General features: G+C 41.3%; 1 protein-coding gene across 3 annotated transcripts in view; it reads right to left on the bottom strand.

The window, feature by feature from the left end:
* The window catches only part of DSCAM (DS cell adhesion molecule), a 467,715-nt gene that overhangs the window by 139,593 nt on the left and 300,181 nt on the right, over nucleotides 1-27,941 (bottom strand). For all 3 annotated transcript variants that reach the window (XM_058045375.1, XM_058045376.1, XM_058045377.1), the window contains exons 9-11: nucleotides 24,956-25,234; nucleotides 13,405-13,524; nucleotides 8,491-8,664 (exon numbers count right to left, since the gene is read on the bottom strand). In XM_058045375.1, coding sequence (XP_057901358.1) covers nucleotides 8,491-8,664; nucleotides 13,405-13,524; nucleotides 24,956-25,234 — 573 coding nt within the window. The remainder of the gene's footprint in view (nucleotides 1-8,490; nucleotides 8,665-13,404; nucleotides 13,525-24,955; nucleotides 25,235-27,941) is intronic.

Below are 27,941 nucleotides of genomic sequence, written 5' to 3'. Positions count from 1 at the left end.
AAGGAAAAGGAAAAGGAAAAGGAAAAGGAAAAGGAAAAGGAAAAGGAAAAGGAAAAGGAAAAGGAAAAGGAAAAGGAAAAGGAAAAGGAAAAGGAAAAAGGACAGTACTATAAGAGCTACCTTTTCTGAAGTGGAAATAGTCATGTGTACTTAGCCACTAAATTAATTTACATCCCACTATTGCTTTACAGTGCTCTCTTGATTTAAGTTCATTTAATCTTTGTTATCCAGACATAGACCCAACTTCTGATGACATTGCAAATATAAAATAAGCTGCAATAGATCCTGCATTCACTTCCTCCCCCAGAAGCCAATATTAAACCCATCAAACACACTGCAAACAGCTCCCTCCACACAAATGAAACTAATGCATTCACAGCAGTATTTGGATTTTAAAATATTGTTCAGAAAAAATAGTAGGTTCCATAGCATGAAAATCCAAGTAAATGTAGAGATCTGAGCATTAAATAAAGGTATATATTCAAGAAAAATCAAGACTGTAAACCTGTATCCATGCTGCATTTGAAACCCATTCAATTCATATAAACAGTAAACATCAACACTCATTTGTGGGCATGGTTAGTGATTAGTCATTACTCCTGTACCACAAGAATTCAAGGAAAAAATAAATAACTTATCAAAGCACTGTCCTAACACTATTTGTATTACGACCTATTTCGCGTGGCAGACTTTGAGATACAGAACCACTTTGTAATTTTAAGAAAACACCAGAACTAAATACATTTGATAAATTTTTTTTTTTCTATAAGAGTGGTGTGTTCTGACACGGATTTCTAGGCTAAACGTCCAAATGCAATTCCTGTGTTCTCCTCAGCACAGCAGGGCCAGGAGCTCCTGGAGCTGAGCAAGGGCCTGGAGCAGCTCCGTGCCCAGGAAAGGCTGAGGGAGCTGGGGCTGCTCAGCCTGGAGAGGAGCCCCAGGGAGAGAGAGGGGCTGAGCCCTGCCTGGGCCTGCCTGTCCCTGTGTCTGTCCCTGTGTCTGTCCCTGGCTGTCCCTGTGTCTGTCCCTGTGTCTGTCCCTGTGTCTGTCCCTGCCTGTCCCTGTGTCTGTCCCTGTGTCTGTCCCTGTGTCTGTCTCTGTCTGTCCCTGTGTCTGTCCCTGGCTGTCCCTGTGTCTGTCCCTGTGTCTGGCCCTGTGTCTGTCCCTGTGTCTGTCCCTGGCTGTTCCTGTCTGTCCCTGTGTCTGTCTCTGGCTGTCCCTGTGTCCATCCCTGTGTCTGTCCCTGTGTCTGTCCCTGTGTCTGTCCCTGGCTGTCCCTGTGTCTGTCCCTGTGTCCATCCCTGTGTCCATCCCTGTGTCTGTCCCTGTGTCTGTCCCTGTGTCTGTCCCTGTCTGTCCCTTTGTCTGTCCCTGTGTCCGTCCCTGTGTCTGTCCCTGTGTGCAGAGCTCAGAGCAGGCCCAGGCTCTGCTCCAGGCCCAGCAATGGCCCCAGAGCCACGGGCAGGGCCTGAGCCCAGCAATTCCCCTCACAGGAGGCACAACTTCTGCCCTGGGCAGAAGAATTTGAACAAGGCTCACGGAAAAGGCCTGAAGCTGAACCAGGGGAGGTTTAGGATGGAGATCAGGCAAAGGTTCTTCCCCCAGAGGGAGCTGGGGCACTGAAGAGGCTCCCCAGGGCAGTGGTCATGGCCCCAATGCTGCCAAGAAGCTCAAGAAGATTTTGGACAACGCTCTCAGGCACCTGGTGTGACTCTTGCGCTGTCCTGTGCAGGGCCAGGGGTTGGACTGGAGGATCCTTGTGGATCCCTTCCCTTGTGATTCTATGGTTCTAAACCACCAGTAAGAATAATTCCCAGAATATTTCCTCCCAGTTTAGAACATTTTGGGATTATGGTTTATTGCCTTTGAGCAATAAGGTTTGAAGAATCATGCCAAATACAATATATTGACATTTGTACTTTCTCAGTGATGGTTGTTATGAACGGATTATCTGTCTAGCTGGTATCAATCCCTGCAACTCCACCATCTCAGCTGAAGGAGTAGATCAGATATTATTTTCAAGTCTTGTTTCAGCAGTGTTCAGAGACAGAGGAGCTGCAGCCCTTGATCTGACATTATCTCTGTAGCACAGAGTTTTCAGACCACAGCTGGCCAAACCTGTACACAGAATTCACTGCAATCTGAGAGCTAGATAACACCTTTCAATAAAGTGATAATTTAACAGGACATAAGAAATATTAGATAATTTAACAAGACATAAGAAATATTGAGGAAGGAGAATTTGCTAAAATATTTGTGTTTTTTATAGTACTAATCTGTTCAAGGAAGGAAGAAAATAAAACAGCAGCTTCTGAACCCCATCCCTCAAAAGGCTTTTGAAAAACCATGAAAATGTGAAGGCATTTGAAAAACTAAATTGTCACAATTTTCTTGGACTGATTATTTTTCAGGATATCCTCAATAGTCTGTATCCAGTATGAAAATTTCCCTAGAAAGAAAATTTCTGGAAATAAGCCTCACCCATGCTCCCTTTTGAATGTTCCCATTTGGGCATCAAAAAGCTGAGAGAGACAGCTATTTTGGGAAAAAAAAAAAAGAAAAAAAAAGGGGCAAGAAATATGATACTGTTGATACAGCAGAGTCTGTGTGCACTTTGTGGGAGAAAAATATGCTTTACCTTTCTGCTGGAAACATTTCTGTGCAACCAGCCTTGAAGAACAGAAAAAGGGCTGCTATAATGTTCAAAAAATATTTATTAAAAAAAGAAAAGAACAAGAAAGAGAGAGAGGTTCTTACCTCTCTTCTTCTCCTTAAATGAGAGCATTGCAAAGATTTGCATACAAGCCCACTTGAGTATTTGTGCTGCAGCACATCTGGCAATTATCTTACAAGAGAATTGCCACGGGCTTGGCATTACCGCAAGGAGCAGGGAGCGTTTGAAGGCACGGAAGAAAAGGGATATTCCAGCCTTCTACCAGCTACCTTGAACATACTTCATGTTTAATTTCCCTCTGTTGCCAGAGGCACTGTGTTGTTATGACAGCTGATCTGCCATGGAATAGCTGTAAAGGAAAATCAACAAAGGATCGCTCCAGCGATTCTCGGCGCAATTTATCGGCGCTCGTGTCTGGCGGCTGCTGCCGCCTGTCGGGGTAATGACACATGATGGGTGATTAAAGTGCGAGTCCCTAAATCAAAGCTGTGCCAGCACTTTGAAGAGGCAGAAAGCAGCATTTAGACCCCTGTTCCTCTCTGGTTGTGGGAGGACCTCGTTAGGGAAAGAAATGGGCTGTTTTGTTAACAAGAGAGAGCGCCTGCATCCAGGGAGATCTCATCCAAGATTCACTAGCGGCATCTTTTAGACTGTGCATTTCATGAAAATTAACAAATAAAGTAATGAAAAGAAACAATTCGAGTCATGAGAATAAACAATTAGAGTCATAGAATCATGGAACAGTTTGGGTTGGAATGGACCTTAAAGACCATCGAGTTCCAACTGCCCTGCTATGGGCAGGAACACAAAATTAAGAAATAAAGGGTCTGAAGTTCATCACCACTGACTTGGAGTTGGACAGTTCCTTCACAACCTCATGTATAACACAGTTTATACCTTTGATTGCCAAGAAAGTGGTGGTAAAAGAGGGAGAGAGCTGCCTGTCATGAGGGCAAGGGCAAAGATGGGCAAGAGCAGCTCACCAGCTCAGCAGGACTGATTTGGGCACGAGAGTAGCTCATGCAATTCAAGGAAGAGTAGCTTGCAATTCAAGGAAATTATTTTTTGTTTTCTTTGCCTTTGCCCCACTCTTTAATTCTCAGGACACGTGCAAGCCATCTAGCTAGAGATTTTTACCAATTTTGGCTAAATTTGTCCATTTCACGAAAGTGTACTCTACTTGAGATAACTGCAAAATAAGGATGAAGAATCAAATAAATGAAAAAGCCTTTTTTTTTAAAAAAAAAAAAAAGATGGCAGAATGTCAGAAGAAGAAAACAGTAAATCAGGGCACACAAAAACAGAAGGAAGCTTTTGTCTTGTTTTGTCTTTCCACAGAAAATAGTATTTACAGACCATGGGACTGTGAGAAAAATGGAACAAAGAAAGATTAAGAAATATCAAAATAATTGTGCTCAGGTGAATTTGACATAGCATTATTGCTGTCCTTATAAGTGTTTTTGGAGGTATTAGAGACAGTGATTTTAAGCTTTCTTTACCACATATCATGGATAATCTATCTTTGCAAATGTAGAGCAGGCAATGCCACCCTTACTGACACCGTGTGGGATACATGCATTTTAATGAGAAATTGGCTTTTTATACACAAACAAAAGTAGCAGTTGGGCTGATCTCCACATTCCTGTGCTCTCAGCAAGGAATTATTTTCCCAAAGACTAAAATGAGCATTTAGAAACACCCTGGTGAGCAGAGCACAGTGAGTTCTCCATCACAGCTTGCTGGCTTTGCTGCTGGTGTCGCAGCAGAGCAAACTCACTTGCCTGGTCACATGGAAATTGTCCCTTTATCCTGCCTGGATAAAGCTTCACAGGCAGAGCTTTCCATCCATCTCAATAAACAAATGCTGCAGTGCTTCAGCCATATGGTGGAACAACTGTTAGCTTGCAAAGGAGAAAAGAGCTCCACCATTCAGTCTCCATCCATAAGGATCTTCTGGGTTTATTTGCGGGTTTTTTTGTTATATTTTATTTCTTTTGCAGTAGCGTGTGTGATTGAGGTCTCTTTGCTCCATGAGTTGTCTGAAGATGGTGAGGAACAAATGTGGCCTGGAAGAGGTCGTGGTCAACATGGGCAAACAGCAGCGTAAGAGAGGCAGGGCCAGCAGAAACGGGACAAGATGCAGGAACAGCCTCCACATTTTACCAGTTTTACCAGGCTCCCTTTCCCCACCAGCCTCTTTTCTTATTCCATCAGCTCTTGTCATAGGCAACAATTTTTAAAGTTGTTTTTTTTATTCAGAAAAAAGTTGAAGTGGTGAAACTTGGCATTGAAAGAATTAGCTGGGATTAGCATGTTCCTGCTGGAAGGAGCTGTGGATCTGACTGACAGCTTTAGGTTTATGTATTAAACACATATAATGCCAATAGCTAAGCATATTTGAAGGGAAAGTGAATGAAGCAATTCTGTTTTCTTGGCAGACAGGATTTGTTGGAAATGTTTTGATGATCAGATTAAAACTTGTGAGGCTCCACACTGTCACAAAAAGAAGTGATAGATTTAAGAAGGGGCAGGGCTAATGTGGTTGCCTCCAACAGATTATTTATACAGGGACATGCAAGCCTTAATGCAAGCTTGCTTTTCAGGAGGTAAATTTTTTCAGGATACCATTCTATCACATTATATACAGCCCCTAAAGTGGAATTAGGAAGTGTGACATTTATTCAGATGAAGGCAGGCAGTCTGTTTTAAGCAGTCATCTCTTCCCCTGTGACTCCCAGGCAACCTTTAAATAATTTTAGTTCTTCCCTTCATGTTAAAGGCTCATTATCCTTTATAGAAATTCCTCAGAAGTCTTCTCATCCCAAGCACCAGGAGTCATTTCTCAAGACAGCACTAGATGCCTTGTTCCAGATCTCTCATAACTTTCTAATATTGTGTGTCTTAGTGAATATGGAATTTGGGAACTACTAATCCTTGAATCACAAGAAGAGAAAAATTCACTGGTCATGATTTTTTATGTCCATTCCTTGAAAAGAAAGGGAGCAGGATAATAGCTGCTAAATGAAAATTTTCTGCCCCGTGGTTCCTGATTCAGCATTGATGCTGGCAGCTTGCTCTTTTCACATTTCTGATGGTATTCCTGAAGCCTCTTTCTTTCTTTTTTTTTTTTTTTTTTTTTTTTTAATTTTCTTTTCCTGTTTCTTTGCACTCCCTTCTCATGCAATCTCCCTTCAACTAAGAATTTGGATCAGCTCCTCTGACACGAAGGTGTCACTCAAAAAACAAACACTGAGGCACTAAAAAAAATGAATATTTGGAATTGTTACAATTTCTCTCTTAGCACTGACAGTTATGTTAAGCAAGCCAAGCTGGTTTATAGCTTGACATAGGTTTTTACTAGGAAAAAAATCCATCCATTTTAGAGGTAGCAAGTAATGGAAATAGATTAAATCAATTTTCATCCTGCCCAGTCCTGAACTACTGAAACAAAAAAACTCGTACTCTCTTTTGACAACAAAGGTCAACATCTTTTTTTTTTAGATACAGGTGACAGTGGAAATTCTGGAGGAGTAAAGTATCAGCTCATTCAAGAGATTTTTAATAAGATCTGTGAAAGGTAAAACTTTATCCAGCAGAGTTACTTACAGAGTACGTAAAAACTTTATCACACAAGGAGGAGAAGAATCTCCTGCGCACAAGTGGGTTTATTTCCAAGTTCAGTGATGCCATCAGTGGTCAGCACCTGCCTGCATGAGGTATTTGTGCCACAAGGAACAAGAAGTGAAGGAATTAAATGTAGAAGGACTGCTGCCATGTTTTTTTCTTTCTGAGGGCCAGTCTAATTTCATGATCAGTGACCAAAGCCATCTAAGCCACTCTGCTTTTTCTATCACATGTGAGCTACTGCTCTTGGATTACCCATAAATAGACTGAAGGAAGGTAGGAAGGCAATTTGTCACAAGGAAGCCACAAAAATATGCATCAGTGCTAACCCTTGTTTATGTTTTGGAAGCTGTTTCTTACTTACCAACTCTGTCACCCAGAAACAACTGCATGGGCCAGGTCTCACCCTCCACCTCTGCCTAAAGAAGGCATTTAGGGTGACCTTGTGGAGAAGGATCAACTAATCAAGAATACCAGGAGTTTCATGAAGGAAGACCAATGTTTTTATCTAGAGGAGGCCTAAACTTGAGGCCCAGGGTTCAGGAACAGGATCCACATAGAAAAAGGAAACAGTGAATGACGAGAGAGATGAAAGGCAAATCCAAGCCCTCACTTTGGAGTCAGTCCACCTGACCAAGTGCAAATATTATGAGCCACAACCACACCACCAGAACAGGGGATCCAGCCATAATGCAGCTCATTTCACCAGAACATCTTGTCCTTAAGGAGTGTTTGATGGAAGCTCAGGCTCTGCCCCTTCCATGCACACCCCAGCACCCTCCCAGTGCTCTGGAGCGGACTGGTGTCAGTGTGGGTGCGTGAGGGGCACAGGCTGCTCCCTGCTATCTCAGAGCCAGAGGGGTTTTCATTAGATTCAAACAGCAGCTGCCTCCCCAGGGGAGCTCCTGCTCTTATTTGATAAGGGATGCTCTTTCATCACACATGAAACTGCATGCAGTGATCAGACAGGCAGCGTGCACGGCTGCCAAGCAGAGGGAAGCTGGCTCTGGTAGAATATTACAGCAGTGCCTCGCTCCTGCGAGGGAAGATTGGCCCAAAAATGGCCAGTTCTGCAAACCACAGAAGCTGGAACTTCTACCAGCCCACAGAAAAAATCTCCAATTAATATATTTGGTGGAGGGGTCATCATGTTGTTTTTTAGAAGATAGAATCACTATTTTAAATTTGAGTCAAATGTTTGACACTCTTAAATTAACTTAGTTATTAATTCTCAACAACAAACAACACCCCTCAACCTAAACATTAATGGTCTAAAGTGCACTCTTCAATAGAGAATAAATTCTATTTTTCTACCTTTCTGGAAAAGAAATCTTTTTACTTTCAAGGGCAAAACTTTTTCAAGGTAATTGGCATCCCAGAACTTCAAAGTATTCTTAAATCTTCAAAAACCTTTCAAAACATGAAAGTACATAGTGTGGTCACCTCCTCCAGTACTGGTCTGACAGGTCATCCAGGCACATTTGGCATGCTGATGTGTCAATAGTCTCTTTTTTTCTCTAGTGAGAGAAATTATATTATCTCTACATGTTTTTTTCCCATTATACTTCCTCTATTTTCTAAACTGTGTTTATGTTTCAAGGAATTATAGCTAATATGAACTTGAAAACTGGACTGCTTTTGTCTCTTGAGCCTGAAAAGTACAGCAATTAAAAACCTGTGTAATTAGAAGGATTTTCTAAAAATTACCTGGCTAAGGCAAGATAACTACTATGGCTGTATCTATAAAATCTTAGAGTATGCTGTAATATCTTGTGATATCTACCTATAGTAATTGCACATATAGTTTCCATCTATGACACATTGAGAATTGGTAAAGTATCTTTTGAAGCCACATTTCCTTCAGCTTCTGAGATTTATGACAATTGCTGTGGGGATTTCTCCTTTGTTATTTTTTTTTTGTACTCCGGAACAACTTTCTTATTTTCCCTTCATGACTCAGGGATAGCATTCAGACCTGGTACAAATTTGCTTTTCTTCCTCTACCTAACAAAGGTTTTTATTAACCATCCTAACTTCCACAAGCAGCTGAAAGCCAAAATTAAATCAAAACCCAACAAATCCAACCTCTCCCCTCCCAAACCCATTCCCTTCCCTCCATGCTACGGATGCAGTAAAGCCTTTTTTCACTCAATGGCAATATCTGGATCACAGAGAAGCGTTTCAGTTCTTACTTTTAACAGTGAGGTACATGGACTTGCTGACGTCTGCTCCCACATCATTGCTGACCTTGCAGAGGTAGTATCCACTGTCTTCTTCCAGCACATGTTTGATCAGCAAGGAGCCGTTTGTGAGCAGCTGGATGCGGCCGTTCAGCGCGATCGGCTGGAACTGGGGAACCCCGGCACCTGCAGCAAGGAACCCGAGCAGAAAGGTTAAAAAGCATCTCATGGTTTTGTTTTTAACAAGGCACAAGATGCAGCTTCCTGTTCTTAGAGGCTCAGGGCAATGAAAATGGCTTTTGATATCATCAGAATGACAAGATTGTTTGTTATTGTCTTAGGTTGGGGGTGTGTATTCTATTTCTATCTCTAAGAGAAAACAGAAACACAGCAGAAGCACCAGTGCTTCTAAGGCAACACAGCAGAAATCCTAATAATTCCTTGCTCTCCTCATCCCACTGGAAAATTTGAAGCCTCATGGATTCCCCAGGTCCAGGCAGTGCTGAATTTGTCTGAAAGTTGAGAAAGACAGAACAAAGGACCCAACCATCCATTCTTGTTCTGATCCAAGAGCTGCCTCTCCAGAAGTGCCACAAATTAAGAAAGAAAGTCTGGTGAAAGGTTTTAGCCCAAGAAAATGTAAGGGAGCATAGAGGGGGACCTCAGCACTGTAAATATTTTCCCTGGGGCCTGAAATAGTTCTTAATGCCCATGAATATGGGACTAATTATCCATCGAGAAAATCTGTGCAGCAGAAGCGCAGCAGAAGCACCAATGCTCTAATATATGACCCTCACGTTTGTTTCAGTATAAACACTCTCATAATTCATGCAAATATTTGCTCTCATTGTGCCAGAGTGTCCCAAGTTTTCCTGAAGAAGAAACAAGAGCTGCCAGTGTTGGTGAGTGTGGGACAGCTCAGAGTTGAAGGTCTGTGGAGATTCTCTCTGCAGGTTCAGAGACCCCTGCTCACAACAGCTGGAGCCTTTCTCCCTGTGCCTTCACAATCCAGACTCCCCTCCAGCTTTCTCATTCCACATTCATAGATAGAGCTGCTTTTTAAAAAAGAACAACAGTCCACTGGAGGGCAAATAATCCCCCGTTTTAGGGTGGGAGTGTGTGTTCTATTTCCATCTGTCAGAGCTGGGGCAGGTCTCTGCTGTCCCTGGGGCAGTGTTTCCTTTCTCTCTCCCACAGCCAACCCTCCCTCCAGGAGATCTCTGCTGTCCATGGCCACTGAGTGTCCCTGCAGGGCTGATCCAATCCCAGCATCCCATGGGGAGATGCTCCGCCCAGGGGAGGAGCCAAGCATTCCTACCTGGATCCAATCTGAGGTGCTGGGACAGCAGAGCAGCCTTTGCCCCCTGCATTGCCAGAGGAGCAGCTTTCTGCTGCCCTGCATGGCCAGAGGGAGCCCAGGCCCATCTGCAGCAGCCCTGGAGCTGCAGAGGAAAACTCCCCCCTTGTGCAGGATCCCTGCTGCAGCAGAGCCACAGCTGGCACTGCAGGAGGGCTGAGCCCCCCTGGGATGGGGCTGGGACACTGCCCTGACACACAGGGGACAGGGACTGCTCTGACTCTGGCAGTAGTTCTTGTACTATTACATTTGTATGTCTTTTTAATTTTCCTAATAAAGAACTGTTATTCCTATTCCCATATCTTTACCTTAGTGCCCCTTAATTTCAAAATTACAATAATTCATAGGGAGGGGATTTGCATTTTCCATTTCAGGGGAGGTTCCTGCTGTCCTTAAGAGACACCTGTCTTTTCAAACCAAAACACTTATCCAGACTGAATTCATCGCATGAAAAGAAGGAATGCAACAGAAACAATAATTTTCCCATGTTAAAGGGGAAAAAGGAGCACCAAGCAGAAGAACCAGGAAGGGGGAGAGCGGAAATGAAGATTTTCAGCCCTTTCATGGGTGAAAAGACACATTTGTTGTACATTTAGAGGCTGATGAATTATTGACAATTACAGCTGAACAGTCATGGCAGTATGCATTCCTAATGCAAACAGCAAATGAATTTCTTATGACTGAGAGCGATGTCTGCTGTAGTAAACATGACACACTCAGGGGACCTCGAGGCCCTTGTTTATGAAACCCTGGATAACATGGAAAACCACATCAGTGACTGTTCCTCTTGTTTCCTGCTACATCTGATGGACTGGTGACACAAAAAAAAATCTCTGTTCTGCCCTGTTTGCAGCCAGGATTTATTGAGAAAGTGCACTGTTAAAAAACCCTCAAAACTATCCACAAAAAACCCTAAATGAAACAAAACAACAAAAAGCTCGGACCACTGATCAGACATTTTTGGCAGCACTGTAAAAATGGAAGGTCCATAAAAACAGGAAGCCAAAGATTTTTGTATGAAGTTTAGTTCTAAGAAAGAACATACTTTTCCTTGGAAATAAGATACTGGGTAATTTAGGGAACAGGAAACAGGATCCTGCTGTACTGTCACCACAAGTTCAGGTTCCTCCAACATTAAAGACTCCCTAAATGTATATCAAGACACATTTCTTGTAAAAAACTACTTTGGCAGCAGACATGGGATTTTTCAGGGAAGTCAAAATGTGCTCTTCTTCAATGGAATTCTCTCACACTATTTTCTGTACACAAAGTTAATATCTGTCAGCATTAATCACTATAAACAGTTGGTTGAGTCAACCCAGACGGAAATACAGTGAATAAATATAATGGGGAATTATTTAGTGTAACATAATGAGCTAGAACAACCTACAAATACAACACCTAGAATATTAAAAAAAAAAAATCAGACATGTATATAAAAAATACTTCTAGACCTGAAATAGTCTGCTTTGGGAACTTATGGCTTAAAGGCCTGGTGATCAATACTATGAACTTAAAAATGTTACAATGATAATGTTTTCATACAAAATTTAGTTGCCATTGTTGATTTTTCACCTATTTTAGCCACGTGCTTGTCCCACTTTTCTTTTTATCAGTTTTTTCTTTAACAAGAAATTTTTCCTGTCATTAAGTTGGAATGCACATTTATGCTTTATTAGCTGTAGGTGCCTGCCATTGATTGCCAGTCACTTCCTGTTCTTCTTCACATGAAAAATTGTGGGAACAATTTAGTGTTCACAGAAAGGAAAGGGCTGATATTCCTGAAGACAGCTACTAGAAAAGCTGGAAAAAAAATTGTGCAGCAGTTTGCAAAGTTTTCTTAATCTGCACACGCATTTTTAGTGCTATTGCAGCCAAAGTCCTTCCTGAGCAGGAGAGAATCTTATCATGTACATCTGTGTGGATGAGTCTGAAAGGGGTTTTATCAGACTACTCCATGATTCTACCATTCCAACATGGGTTATTTATCTCCTCACAGTTAATTACAACTCATCTAGCTTGGCTTGTGCTCCTTCAGCATATAAACAGAATAAACCAGAATTACCTCTTTGTGCCCGTTATTCAGCATTAAAATCCCACATACCACTGAGATTATTGGAATTTGGAACACTGCATGCTTGCAACAAACCCTAATTTATCAATAAGAACACAAATAATCTTTAATATGAACTTTTCTCTCACTTTTTTCTTCAAATACAATTTGAATATTTACAATTAGATCCTAAGAAAACCAAAAATGACATGCAGCAATACATAAAGATTTCTTCTCAACAGCACCTCATTTTGTTTTTTAAGGAATTAACTCATTTAGATTTGGTACAGAGCTTGCAGAAAGTGGTTTTTTGCTAAAACCTTCCAGCAGACAGCTGGCCAGAAGATGCAATCTATCAGGCAGCACATTTTAACTAAAAAGCAGTCAATTTCCTATGGTTACTGAGGGTCAAATGGGGCCACTTTTAATGCTCTGTTACACGAGGAGAAAATGTTAAAGCATTATGTAAAGCTCATACTGAATTACTGCTTATGCTAATGCTACCTGACCTTCCTTCTTTGCTGAAAAGATGTGATTGGCCATATTGTCACAAATTTTGAAGGGGAGGAAAAGAAAGCAGCCAAATGCTGCTGGTGAACCTTGCTGGTTGTTTCAATTAAAGCCGTGTCTGTTCTCTCCCAGCCATCTCTTTAATCCCTTGCCTGCTGAGCTGACACAGGCTCACAGGCACAGCCAGGACATCTCCCTCCAGGGCAGAGCAAAAGTCCATCCAGCTCAGCCTTGTGTGAGACGGTGACTGTCCCACATAAGAATTTTGTGCTGGGGTGTTGGAAACCTGGCTGCTGAGAATTTGAGACTTTCTGTGCTGTCAGGCACTGACCCCCAGGAGAACACTGCATTGACCTGAGGCCATGGAGAAGCTTCCAAAATTCAATAATAAAACTGAGATTTTAGGTGTGCAGTTTGAATAAAGTGTGTGATATCACAGGGTGGAAAACTTAGAGTTTAAGGGTTTAAAATACAGTAATAGGTAGAAAGCAAAATGGAGGTTTTAGGGTGGAGGCTGCTTCTTCTTCTTCTTTACCTTCTCCATGGGTTTGGGTGGTTTTGTGTAATTAGATAAAAAAGTCCCCATTACAGGCATGGGTGGTTGGTTATTGGGTTAAAAGTAAAAATAATTTAAGTGTCATTTCTTAATTGGACAGTTTATCCTTAAAAGGTCTTGTTGAAAGAGAGATACGTCTCCATTTTTAGCTTGTTAAAGTACTGTAGAACTCACAGTTTGTGAGACTGTAACAGAGATAAGAACTAATAAACATCTGAGTCCCAACAAGAAATACCATCTCACACATTTAATCCCAACCATGGCCAAAAAGAAGCAAAGAATCCATTACTGGGGGAGATGATTTATGAGGACTAAAACACGACTGGTATGTCCCTCATTGGACCCTGCTGCTCCCTGGCAAATTGGAGATTAAAACGGCAACTTAGGGGTGAGGGGGATGTTATTGAGGCAGAATTGGCCTGTCCCCAGTGGTCCCCACAGGAATCCTACCTTTAGAGTACTTCCAGACAATGGTGGGAACGGGATAGCCCTCGGCAGAGCAGTTGAGGATGACGGCTTTCCCGTAGATCCCGTCCTGGTCACTGGGCTGGACCACAAACCTGGGGGGCACTGTGGGAAGGGAGCAAGGGAGACATCAGAATTCCAGCAATTTATTGGCAATTTGTTGGGTGTCTCAAAATGGCAGAGCAGTCACATGCAGAATTATAACACTTCATGGCGAAAAGCAAAAATTAAAACCAGTTTTTTGATGATCCAGTAACACACTAAGGTTGGTTTTACCAAATAATTCACTTTCTGTGCACAGCCTCAATTTATTTCTTACCAGGCATGACAAAACCACTGGTCTTTACAGGATACCAAAATAAGTTTATAAAATCTCTCCATGGGAGAGGTTAAAAATGGAGTAGTAGATAAATCATATTATTGTGGACAGAAAATAAATGCTTTCTACCAAAGGTAGGTTTGTCAGATGTCAAAGAACAATGGAATTTTTCTGTTTGCTTTTTTATAACAGTGAACTAGCAAGCTTCAGAGAAAATAATTAAATTATTTGATATAAGTAACCTTAGCAAATAATGTTTTTATTAGCAATCAAATCACTTAGTATTAAAATGAGGGTCTTTGAACCATAACTTCTGATGGAACTTTGCCTTCGAACCAGCCAGAGAGAGGTCTAACACAATTTGCTCACATTAAGCTGATAAGAAATGTTATTTCAGTGCATCAATGTACACATATTATTAAACTTATCTCAAAGTAGCATAAAACCACTGAGTCTTCCACACATACCTATTTATACATAAATAAGAGCTGATTATCTGAAGGAAAAGCTTTACTTGTTCCAAATACAGGTACACAATGGAGAACACAGCTTGTGACAATATTAGGTCCAAATATTTGACATGAAAGACTGATTCTAAATGTCCAAGTCTCAGTAAAACCTAAATATTTGACAAAATTATGAAAAAGAGCTGAAAGTTGTGAAGACTGTGGAAAATCCCATTAAAATTTTGAATATTAAAAGTGTTTAATGGTTGTATTATGGTCAGTTAAAATCAAAGTATTTTGTTGATGCCCTGCTCTTTGGTTCAGAACATGGAAGTGTAAACATCCAAGAAAAAAAGAAGTCAATTAATTGTGGTTTTATTTCACATGTTTTTCATTCTGTCATTTCTCACAGGGCCACAGAGAGTGACTGAACATGTGACAGACTTTTTTCTTCAAAAATGATTTTTTTTTGCTTGAGTTCAGCAACTCACTGAGTTCTAAGGCAGCACAGGAAAAATCCTAATAGTTCCATGCTCTCCTCATCCCACTCCAAAATTTGAAGCCTCATGGATTCCCCAGGTCCAGGCAGTGCTGAATTTATCTGAAAGTTGAATAAGACATAACAAAGGACCCAACCCCCCATCCTTGTTCTGATCCAAGAGCTGCCGCTCCAGAAGTGCCACAAATTAAGAAAGAAAGTCTGGTAAAAGATTTTAGCCCAAAAAAAATGCAAGGGAGCATAGAGGGGGACCTCAGCACTGTAAATATTTTCCCTGGGGCCTGAAATAGTTATTAATGCCCATGAATACGGGACTAATTATCCATTGAGAAAATCTGTGCAGCAGAAGCACAGCAGAAGCACCAATGCTCTAATATATGACCCTCACTTTTTTTTTTCAGTATAAACATTCTCATAATTCATGCAAATATTTTCTCTCATTGTGCCAGAGTGTCCCAAGTTTTCCTGAAGAAGAACCAAGAGCTGCCAGTGTTGGTGAGTGTGGGACAGCTCAGAGTTGAAGGTCTATGGAGATTCTCTCTGCAGGTTCAGAGACCCCTGCTCACAACAGCTGGAGCCTTCCTCCCCGTGCCTTCACAATCCAGACTCCCCTCCAGCTTTCTCATTCCACATTCATAGATAGAGCTGCTTTTTAAAAAAGGACAACAGTCCTCTGGAGGGCAAATAATCCCCCGTTTTAGGGTGGGAGTGTGCGTTCTATTTCGATCTGTCAGAGCTGGGGCAGTTCTGTGCTGTTCCTGGGGCAGTTTTTCCTTTCTCTCTCCCACAGCCAACCCTCCCTGCAGGAGATCTCTGCTGTCCATGGCCACTGAGTGTCCCTGCAGGGCTGATCCAATCCCAGCATCCCATGGGGAGATGCTCCGCCCAGGGGAGGAGCCAAGCATTCCTACCTGGATCCAATCTGAGGTGCTGGCACAGCACAGCAGCCTTTGCCCCCTGCATTGCCAGAGGAGCAGCTTTCTGCTGCCCTGCATGGCCAGAGGGAGCCCAGGCCCATCTGCAGCAGCCCTGGAGCTGCAGAGGAAAACTCCCCCCTTGTGCAGGATCCCTGCTGCAGCAGAGCCACAGCTGGCACTGCAGGAGGGCTGAGCCCCCCTGGGATGGGGCTGGGACACCGCCCTGACACACAGGGGACAGGGCATGGTCTGACTCTGGCAGTGTTTTTTTGTATTACTGCATTTTTATTTTCTTTTTATTTTCTTCCCTAATAAAGAACTGTTATTCCTATTTCCATATCTTTACCTAATTGCCCCTTAAGTTCAAAATTAAAATAATTCATAGGGAGGGGTTTTACATTTTCCATTTCAGGAGAGGCTCCTGCCTTCCTTAGCAGACACCTGGCTGTTCAAACCAAGACATCTCCCTAAGTGGACCTTTTCCTCACTATGGCCAAAATGCAAAGCTGTTCATTGCTTAACTACAGAAATGCTCTTTGGAACACAGCTACAAGAAACAGAAGGAAACAGCAGTGATATAGGCAAGAGATTTCTCTGTACTAGAAAATATATTTACTGCTGACAAACACTTTGGCTTTCCAAATGGTTGCCACGCTGAGAAGCATTTATTGTAGGTTATGTTAATTCACAATAGGTAAACATCGAACATGAAATCCCAGCAGCAACAGCTCTGGGCAATCACCCATCCTGTTCTAATTATCTGCTCAGAGAAAACATTTGCTTCAGTAGCTCCATTTTCACTGTCCTGTGTTTGTTTCATCCCCAAACACACAATGAGGTATTTTCCAAGGCAGGTGAAAAGCACAGTTAGTTGCACAAATAGATTTGATTTTGTACGACTTGGCACGGAGGCATCAGCTTGTTTCACCTCGGTAGCTGTGAGTAAATTTGTGTTTGCATCTTCTGAAAAATCAATTATAAGCTGCTTATCCATAAAGAGGGATAAAAAACCAGAGCACAACATAAACCCACCATTCTTACAGGTAAAACCAAATGAACCCACCATTCTTACAGGTAAATGATTACAAAAATGCAGTGGAGTGACTGATAATTACTGTCCTCCTCTACCACTGAAGAGTGTGAAGAGCAGAATATAATTTAAAATCTGTCTTCCAATATAAAATTTCTGTAATTTGTTTTATTTTCCTTCTCTTTGAAAAACATTTTTTTTATATTCTTCATTTGCTAAGGATGAGACTGGCAAGAAATGCTAAATTTTCAGGAAATTGTTTTATTAAATGAGCAGGCATATGCAGAAAGTTCTGGGAAAATTTAAGCAAGACTGCTTAGTATAGAATAAATGCAACCAGTCTTTAAAGTACTATTTGCATTAAAATTATCTGCTAAATCACACTTTTTGTGTAATCCCATTGCAAATATAGAAAACAAAAGGATGGATGCCAAGTGGAAATATTCTTTGGGCTTTTTAATGGAAATTCTGCCACATTCTTCCACATCTTTTAAGAATTCAGAGAGATATCAATGACATGTTGTACCTTTAACACTGACAAGCTCTGAACAAGACTTTTCATCACATTGATATCACTGTATTTTTAGTTATATATAAACCCTAAGTTTTTGTCTCAGATATTCTTGATATTCTCAATTCTAATTACTACTTTCAGTAGAGAGCAATACTAGAATTGTAACTGCCAAAATTAACTTTTGCTCTGGAGCTCCAGGACCAGGTGTATCATCAGAAATCAGAGAATTTCCTTCTTTGGATCCATAAACAAAACTTACTTTAAAAAAATTCATCCCACACCCAGTAACAGAAACAGTTTTTACGTTTAGTAAAGCTTTGGCCATCCTTTAGGACTGATTATAAAAATGCCAAAAATGCTGCTCTGGTTTTGAAGACAAACCTTTGCTACTTAGTCTTAAGACTGCCAGTAGAAATCTGAAGAGATGCTACAACAAAATAAAAATTACTCATTTAATGACCTTTCAATTTTTTCTGTATTGCTGTCTAGGTAAAGCCAGAGGATTTTTCTTCTTACATAAATGATGAAAAAGCAAACAGAGCAGACCTTTGCAATTTTTTTATCTCCTTGCTCATTTGCTTCTCAATTTTATTTCAATTTAATAACTTGTTCTGTGCTATGTGCTGCCATAATTCAGAACACAGTGCTGTTAAAAACTTGTTCCAGATTTTGAAACTTAGATTTAGATGATAAACCTACATTGACTTTTTAATTATCTTTCAGGAGATTATTAGCCCTTAAAGAAAATATGCTTAGCAAGAATTTAACAAGGTAATTTGTCTGATATGTTTGAGTTAATAGAAAAAAGTAAACAATTAGTTCCTCCTTTCTTTAGCTGTAAAATGTGAGACTCCTCTACTCCTTTGGAGGTGAAACTCTCTGAAATTACTCATGAATGTGACTGAACTGTTCTACTTTTATCATCCTCCTTATCAAGAAGCACGGTTCTTGAGCCTGTGAAGGAGGGCATTTAAAATTGCTGTAAAAGTGAATTTCTGGTGGGCCTTCATTCAGTGCAGCCCACAGGTCTGTGATGAGAAATGAGCTTTTGAACTATTTAGGGTAAGAGCCATAAGTTGAGAGATGCCAACTCTTTAATGGCTGAATTTAATGGAGGTAAAAGGTTAAAAAATGAAGGTTAAAAGGAGGTAAAAGGTTAAAAATTAAGGTTAAAAGAAGATAAAACACCCAAAAAAGGTGTATTTTCCATATCATGATTAGCAGTCTCAGGTTCTAACTGAGGGAAAGCAAAGGATGAAGCAATCAGAACAGGGTTCAGCACCCCCCAGTCCTTCTCCCAGGGCTGCTCCATCTTTTCATTCCCAGCCTGGATGGATCCTGGGGATTTCCCTGACCCAGGTGCAGCACCATGAGATCCCTGTGGTCCCACATCCACTCCCTGGTTTAAACCTGCTCTGTGCACGTGCAGAATCCCTCCTGACCTGCCAGGGACCAGGTGCCAAACTCACACGTTCCTTCCCAGGCTTCAAATCGCTGCAAGCACTCCTGGCTCCCAGGGATCAGGGAATCCCTCTGGAGAGCAATTCTGAAGGCTCCTGCCACGAGCTCCTCTGCTTGGAGTCACTTAAGAAATAATCTGTGGCACCAGCCTGGAATGCAGTGTTTCATTTTTACATGGAATATTTGTACTTCACATTTGGATCCCACTGTCAGAATGATGGAGGAAGTTTAATCAGCCAAAGCAACCCTTGATGTATTAATGAATGAGATCGTTAAACACTGTACTTTAGCAAAGATGAGCAGTTATTAAATGTGGTCATTGCACCTAAGGGGTCGATTTAGCTGCTTTAGTGAAACCATTTGCTCTGCAGTTCAAGAAAAAAGATGTACTTTTGCAAAATGACACCGTGCCTAGTGGTTTGTGTTGATCAGGTTTGTCTAATGAGTACATTAAATAAGCGAATCTTTTAGGAGTCATCTTCAGAGCCACAGTGTAAACACCAGCAAAGAAAGTAAAGGAGTTTAGATACCGGCTCTGGCCTTAAATCTTCCCTCCCTGCTTTTCTGTCCCAAACTGCATCACCTCAGCACCACCACCAAACATTGCAAAAAAGGTGGAAACTCTCCTACCATCTGAAAAATCCAGACTCCTCATTGTGTGTCTAACTATCTAATTATATTCAACACCCCTGGCAAGTGCAAAATGAAAACACATTTAATGCACTAAATGCGTTAGGGGGGGTTATTCATTATCTAAAGACCTTATCTCAATTTTAACTTACGATGTGTTCACTAACAGCACATATAAAATCATGATTTATTCATCCACTACTATCTTTGAATTCCCCTTTCTGGTAGTATCAGAAAAATTTTGAACTCATTAATACATTTATCAGGTTTTTTTGGTTACCCACTAGAATTCTTTTCACTGCTTTTTACTTCATAAGTACTTCATTTTAGGAAACTCTACAGAAATGAATAACACATGATAAAGTGTATATAGATTTTTAATCACTCTTAGACGACAGCCTTAATGAGTAAAGTCTTGTTTAATTCCTTGTGATGATTTAAGTAGTTGACAGAGAAGACATTTTCCTCATTTCTGTCTATAGCTCTCATGACAGGATCTTAGCCTTTCCTTTTTCCTGTTGGCATGACTAACAAAACAAGAGTGTGCCAAGAAATAAATTATTAATAATAGCAATAATAGCAATAATAGCAATAATTGCAATAATTGCAATAATAGCAACAACAACAACAACAACAACAACAACAACAACAACAATAATAATAATAATAATAATAATAATAATAATAGTAATAGTAACTTAGGAGGTTTGAGAAGTCCTTCTAGCTGCTAAATTTTTAATGCATTTCCAGAAGATCTGAAGACCAGGATCTGGCAGAACCTACAATTTTGAGAAGGAAAGTCCTGTTCTCACTCACTCAATTCCACTTCCTACTGAGCTTTCAAAGATATTCCATAAATATTGGGACTAATCAAGCCTGATTTCTGTGGATTTGTATCTCGTGCTTGAGGAGAGATCTCAGTTGGAAGGATTCTTGTATTGGCTGAAGATTTTGCCTGTTTAGATTCTCGGGTATTGCACCCAATGTTTCTTATCAATCATCTCTAAATATGAAGTTTGCAGAGCTCAGCTTTATTGGAGGTGTTTTCCCCTCTTCCAATTAGCCTAAAACTAGCCAATAATTTGTGGAGAGAAGCACTGACAGCCCCATGTCCAGAGCATTTGTCCCTGACTCATTTCTAGATTCTCACCAAGGGGCTCATGGCAGAGAGAGCTGAGATTGCCCTGAGATAATCCCACCCAGATTCTCCAAAGCTTTATTGTCTCACTTTCTCTCAGCTGCTTCCTTCCATGTCCTGTGTGGTGCTGTGGAAGCTGGCCATCCTCTTCTTCTGATATTTAACACAGGGAGGATCCAGCCTTGCTGGCCAAGGGTTTTTAGGGCTCCTCATCCTCCTCATCACCACTTGGTCGCTTTTATAAGGCACAAAATAATTGGAACTTTGAAGATTTGCCATGAAGTACCCACAGAATTGAAGAAACCAGTTCTTGTTTTCCTTTTGCTATTTAGCACCCCTGGCAAAATGGCAGTGAAGCTCAGGTATGAAAAATAATATTTGTAGGAAGAATATATGAAATCTATTTAACAGACTTTAAACAGGAATATATGATGATGATAAAAAATTGCAGATCTATGGGATTTGACAGAAGATACTGAGGAAAACATATCTGAAGGTGTAAAGATGATGAATTTAGGTTTGTGTATGGAATCTGCAGAAATTTCTGTGTTCACTAATAATTCAAATGAAGCAATGAACAGTTGGCCTGTGTTTGTTCATTCTGCTTAGGAATGTCTTGACTTTAGATTCTACTTCTAGTCCTCCCCATGTGCTGTAAAATGATTTGGATTCCCATTTAGTTCAGAAACACAATGGCCTGCACTGTTTTAAAACTTTTGAAATGAATACAAGGATAGCCTAAATAAGGAAAATTAGTTGTGTGGGACACTCATATTTCACCTAATTTTCCTTTCCCATTCACTGTCTGCTCTCATACCAAAATGCACAGTATGCACATAAATAGGATTTTACCAGTACACATCTCCCAGCATTTAGGATAGCAACATTTAAGTTTAAAGCACACTGCTGAGAGAAACTCAAACAATTAGAAACAAGAGGAGTTAAAGCACCACTCCTCCCTGTATTTGGAGATAAACCACTTAGATTATTTAGAAAAATATAATGTTTCAGTTATACAGCACCTAGGAACAAAAAGATGAGGAGGGATGAGAAACAGGCAGCAGGAAAACAAGTCTGACTTGAAATGTACAGGTCAGCTTGGATGCAGAGGAGGAGAGACCACAGGAACTCTTTGGTGGCTCTTTGAGCTCTGACCTCTGTGGATTGAGGCAGCTGCAGCAGTTCAGCACCAGGGAAAGAGGTCAGGGGAGGGTTTTGGCAGAGAATTCAGGTCAGACATGATATTGTATTTCCCCCTTTTCCTCTGAGTGAGAGCTGTTATCTCAGATGCACATCCAAAACTGATTAAAACATTATCATTTAAAGTGACAGCAAGAGAGAGGAGAGGATTTAAGGAGGCTCTGCAGAGCATTACATTGGCAGAAGGGTAAACAAGGGGGGGAACATGATGTAGCCTTCATAACCTCCTAAAAAACTGAGGATCCGGGATTGCTCTCCAAGCCCTTGGGTATAAGAGAGTGGAAAGCTCCTCTCTATCATGCCCATGGGGTTTTTACACCTCATCAGGAGGTGAAATTAGAGCAGAAAGCATATGGGGGGGAAATAGAGGTGAAAATGGAGATGTTGGGGTGAGGGACAGACTTCCCAAAGCTACTCTGCTGGACAAGAGGGGAAAACCGATTAATGCAGCAAGAGGCAGATGTGTCCTGGGAACAGAGGTCAGGGCAGGAATTACCCACAGACAGCAGGAGACAGGGAAAGTGCAGTTCAGGCAAAGCCAGGAGAAATCAGGGCATGGCAGGGCTTGTCCCCATCAGTGGGGGACAGAGCAGAAATCCCTACAAAGATCAGAAACCCCTACAAAGAGCAGAAACCCCTACAAAGAGCAGAAACCCCTACAAAGAGCAGAAATCCCTGCGCAGAGCAGAAATCCCTACACTTATGGGTCTCAGCCTGGCAAGGACAGAGAGTGGTGGCAGAGAACCTGTTCTCAGATGGTAAAACCATCCTGGGAGTAAGAAATGCCTGTAGGAACCCACACAGGGTTGCTGCAGATTCATTCCCATCACTTTCAGAGCTGAATTACAGAAAACCAGGGTAAATCCCAGCTGGTTTTAGGTGCAGCATTTCTGAGCAGGGCAGACACAGGCAGAAATGTGAGGTTTTCAACCCTCCCTTCTCCAGCAAAAGAGGACGTGAGGAAAAGCTCTCATTGTTACAGTGAGGAATAGGGTTAAAATCTAGCAGAAAGCTTAGAAAGGCATAATTAAATGCATGTAGTTAATCAAATCACTTAATTTAAGAATTACTAAATAAATGAGGAAAGTAATAGACATCTGTACTGAATAATCTTAAGCAAGATTAAAATCAGTGAAATTTTAAAAAATAATGAAATATTTATATCAAAGCTAGTAGAAATGTAATGGATCGGTTTACCACTGACTTCTGGGAATACTAGCATTAAAAAAAAGTAAGCATATTGGAAAATTAGGGAATCATTCCTTAAGGATAGCATTAAAACACTGGGAACATTTGATTTAAAAGAGTTCTTCAGAACCTAGGGTGGGGAAAAAACCTTGGGAAATATTGCAAAAGCCCCATTAAGATTTTAAGGTTTATCTTGGCAAACTTATAGGAGGGAATATAAAATGTAGCAATGTGCAGTGGGTAGAAATTACTGAGGTTCCTTCTAGGATTATTCTTTCTCTGAGAAGCCCAGTAGCTTGGTAGCAAGAAGGAGATGGTGGAGAGGGAAGGGTCTGACTAAGTTTTTAAAAATAAAAATTTGAAACACTTTGAAAAATTCCTAGAAAGAGGAGGAGGCAATGTGCTTTTGTTGAGGTTATGCACAGTAAGTTTGAAAATACATCACAAGGAATAATCTCTAGATAATTTGGTTAAGGTGTGACTAGAAAGGTTTTTTCTGCAGAAAATATTTTCTTACTGAATGTGTATACACATTTATTTCAAGGCAAAATGTTGTGAGTCATCATGAGTACATGAATCCTGCTAATTGCATAATAAACACAAACCAGGAAAAGAACAAGGTAAGAGCAGAGAGTTCCTTCCCCATGAAGTCAACATCAATGTTTTGCTTTTTTGCTGACATAATGTAGGGGAGAGTGGTCTAAACAAAAAATTGGTATAATCAGACTAAAACAATAGCAGAAAATAATTTTATATAGTTTCAAAGGCTTTATCCTGATGATAAAATTTCCCAGGAAATCACTCCTGCAGCTCCCCTACCCACCCCAAACACTCCAGGGTATTTCATTAGTTTCAAGACTCTAGATAGGAAAATCCACATTATTTTCTGTGCCTCATTGCTCTCTGCGCTCTCTGTCACAGAGTGAGGGATTACCATATTCCCCTCTATCATTGTCACCACTTCTAATGAAGGGATGGGACTATTTTCAGGCCAAGAACGATTTATTGCTCAGATAAACATCAGCCTCAGAGGCTGTAAGATTTTAAAGGAGCAAGCAGTTGGCTCAAGAGTAGTCACATATTTTTTTTGTTACAAGGCAATATAGAGCTTTCTAACCCAATAGACAATTGCCACAGGGTTTATTTTATTTTTCTAACCTATCACCTTTACCTCTACTGCACTGTGGATACTTTTGCCCAATTGGCTTCTGTCTCACATGCACACATTGGCATCTATTATAACTTCTAACCTCTCAGCTTATTCTATACAACCACACCCCTACATTATAAACCCTTCACCATCTTATCAGTACAGTTTCTCACTTACTTAAGGCATCTCACTTACTTAAGGCACATTCTTACTTATAACTATAGAAACATAATTTTATGGTTTTTCTGCTTAAATCTGTGTATTGATTTTTTACATCAATCCACACTTCTCCCAAGGCTGCAGATCAGACCCTTCCTTGTCTGTGGAAGTTTCTATATTTCTGATTCCCATATCCCTCTGTTTCACACTTCCCATCTGTGGAAACCCAGGGCACAGGGAATATTTCTCTGTCTGCTCTGGGGTGCCCTGACCCCCAGGGCAGCTCTGACTCTGACCCTCATCCATGGAGAAAGTTTCCCAGACTTCAAGATAAACTAGAACCCACAAAAGTGTGAAATAGAGAACAGTGTAGGTGTATCACTTGGTTGAGGTTTGGGATTTTTAGTATGTTGTGGATGGCAGCAAGGTGGAGGGCACAGGGTGTTGTCCTGGGTTTCTTCTTCATGCTTCTTCTTCCTTCTTCTCCATGGGTTTGGGTGGCATTTTGTAATTGGGCAGAAAAGTCCCCATTGCAGCTCTGTGGGATCAGTCATTGGGGTAAAAGGGGAAACAATCCAGGTGTCAGTTCTTCATTGGATAGTTTAGTCTTAAAAGTCCTTGGAACAAGAGATTGTTTGGCCATTTTGTGCCTGTAATGAAAAGCTGCAGAACTCACAGCAGTGAGACTGTTTTACTGATAACAAATAATAAACACCCGAGTCTGAACATGAAACACCATCTCAAGTGCCTTCAATCCAGACCCAGAGAAACCCATAACTGGTACCCCAGCAACTGGGACCCCCACACCCATCAAACAGATCCCACCACACAATACCGACGAATCCCACTTAATTAGCGCCTTTCAAAGCAATTACACCTCCTCACCTCTGACTATTAATTGGCTTTGGTGCTCCACAGCTGCTGCATCGTTCCTGGCTATGCAGGTGTAGTTCCCGTTGTGCATCAGGGACAGGTTGGAGATCCTCAGGGAGCTGGTGAAGTCGATGTTGTCGATGGTGACGCCCAGGCTGGCGGGGATGGGCCGCCCGTCCTTCTGCCACGTGATGGTGATGGGCAGGTCCCCCGAAACCACCACGCAGGGGATGAACACCCTCTGCCCGATGGAGAAGCGAGGGAACTCGAAAGGCTGGATGAAAGGTGGGACTGGAAGGAGAGAGGGAAAGAGAGGGCTGTTGAAGCCATGGCCTTGGTTATGGAAATAACGTAATGGGGCATGTGTGCAGGGTGGGATTGATGGGTTTTAGCTTTTCTGTTTTTCATATATTTTATATTTTTAATAGTTTCATTTATAATTTTAAATATTTCATATATTTCAATATACAGTATTTTAATATTTAATATATTTTTTAATCCTGCAATTCTTTAGTGTGCAGCTCTAAACTCCATATACAGTCATAGCTACAGCTTTCCCACTTTGGTCAGACAACACAATTCCTCTCCAGGCCTGGGGATCGAGGACATCTCACTGTCTCAGGCCCTGAGAAATATTCTGATATTTCATATATTTTTAATCCTGAAATTCTTTACAGTATAGCTCTAAATTCCATATACAGTCCTAGCTACTGCTTTCCCAGTTTGGTCAGACACAACAATTCCTGTCTGGTTCTAGGGATCAAGGACACCTCACTGTCTTAAGCCCTGAGAAATGTAAAAAAAGTGAGTTGGGGGGAGCAAATTTGGAGTAAATGACTTTATTACCTGAAGATGTAATTGAAAAATTAACCTCCAATATGCAAATGGACCAAACTTATAAAAGTGTGAAAACCCGTGACTTGTCATTCATTTTGGTATGGGGTACTGTCACCAATTTTAATGAAGGAATGGGACTATTTTCAGGCTAAGAACAATTTATTGCTCAGATAAACATCAGTCTCAGAGACTGTGAGATTTTTGGTATTTTGTGAAATTTGGTATTCGTCTACCCTAAATGTGCCTGAAGGTCCTTCAATAAATATAGCCACTTTTTATTACCTTAATTTTGTCTGGCCTCTGTTTTCAGGTCGCCAAAAAAAGGCATAAGGATGTGCAGAATCTACACCTCTGACAGCCACAAAGCATTGTTTAGCAGGAAAAATCCCATTTTTGCAAATACCTTCTCATTTCTTGGCCATCTAGTGCATAAGCAGAGATGACAAGCAGGGCTTGTAGAGACACCTGCCCTCACCGGCAGACCCCTAAAAAAGGATCAGGCAGCTCTTCCAGAAGTCACAGCCCTGCCAGCTCTTCCAGAAGTCACAGCATTGCCAGTTTGAGGCTCTCCAGGGCTGCCAGCAGTGATATTGCCAGGAAGAGCTCAGCAGATTTCAATGTCTGGTCCAAGGGCCTTGCTTAAAGGTCATGGAATAGACCTGGAAGAGGCTCCAGCTTTGCTCTGGGGTGTGATGACAAGGAGTGTGAGCTTCCCTATCTGCCTATAGCACTTATTTCTTAATCTTTCAAGTCACAATTCTCACTAAGATTGCAGGAAGGGGAAGTACTTGTAGGACAACAAATTAAAGTAAAACTGATTTCTAATCAGAGGGATGGTGCAAGACATGAATGTTCAAGTTGGAATTTAATTCCATCTAAGCATATTCTGCCTAATAAATATTTCTTTAATTTGCTTTTCTAATTTTTTTAAACCATATTATTCTCTAGCTGAACCAAAAAAACATTAAAAAAATTACCATATTTTCTATCAAAGTAAAGAACTCTACTTCTTAAAATAATTTTGTTTTAAGGTGTTTTTAATAAAAACTAGTGAAACAGACACATTAAATAAACATAGAAAAAATAATGGGACTGCCATGTTTTCTTTGGGTTATGGTTGGAACATTTACTAAAAAATTGGTAAATTGAGAGGCAAATACTTGTCCAGATCAAAGAATCAAAATCTTCTGCCCTTCTCAGGGGAGCATTGAAACAACCAGAGCATTGATCTCAGACAGGTTTTTATCCATCACTCCTGAAAGGTCTTTACAACCAACTTTGCCAGCAGTACTCAAATCCTGATTTATCAAAAGAGAAGGTTCCTAGAGGTTATGCACCTCAGATATAGAAGTGCATTCTCCTATTGCCTGGGAGATCACTTACACCTAATCTGTACTACATTTGAACAGGAAAGATGGAAGGATACCCAGAGCAGAACATTTACAGTGATCGATATGTTTGAACTCCAGGAGAAAATGGAGTTGGTGGCTTTATCTAATTGTATTTCTTTTGTCCTTTTCCCCTTCAGAAATTGTAAGGTTGTGGTTTCCCCAGAGTTGAAGCAGAAAAAAAAATCTCTCAAGTGGTTGCAGTGTGTGCCCATGGACTTCCCAGCAGCATTTTTCCTCCTTTTATCAGTGTCCTATTTCTGGGATGCAGGGACAAGTTGGTGGCCACTGAGTAGCTCCAGGCATTTCCTTTGATCCAAATATTGGGTCCTCCATTAGGAGTAAGAAAGTTCATCAAACATGGCAAGAAAGTCAAGGGAGGGGATTCTGTCCCTCTGTCCCCTCAGGTGATTTCCCACCTCCAGGATGAGCAGAGGATGGAGCAGCTCTGCTGGCAGGAAAGGCTGGCACAGCTGGCATTGTTCACCTGCACAGGAGAAGCTTTGGGCTGAGCTCAGGGTGGCCTTGCAGGGCCTGGAGGAGCCCCAGGAAAGCTGGAGAGAGACAATTGCCAGGGGATGCAGGGACAGCACACAGGGAATGGCTGCCAGTGCCAGAGGGCAGGGCTGGGTGGGATCTTGGGAATGAGGAATTGTTCCCTGGCAGGGTGGGCAGGGGCTGGGATGGAATTCCAGCCCTGGATCCCTGGCAGTGCCCAAGGCCAGGCCAGGCCAGGCACTGGGAGCCATTCCCTGTGTGCTGTCCCTGCATCC

This window comes from Melospiza georgiana, chromosome 2, assembly GCF_028018845.1.
Source record: "Melospiza georgiana isolate bMelGeo1 chromosome 2, bMelGeo1.pri, whole genome shotgun sequence".
In the NCBI taxonomy this organism is placed as follows: Eukaryota; Metazoa; Chordata; class Aves; order Passeriformes; family Passerellidae; genus Melospiza; species Melospiza georgiana.
The sequence above is the reverse complement of the archived record's forward strand: the minus strand, read 5'-3'. Positions and strand labels throughout refer to the sequence as shown.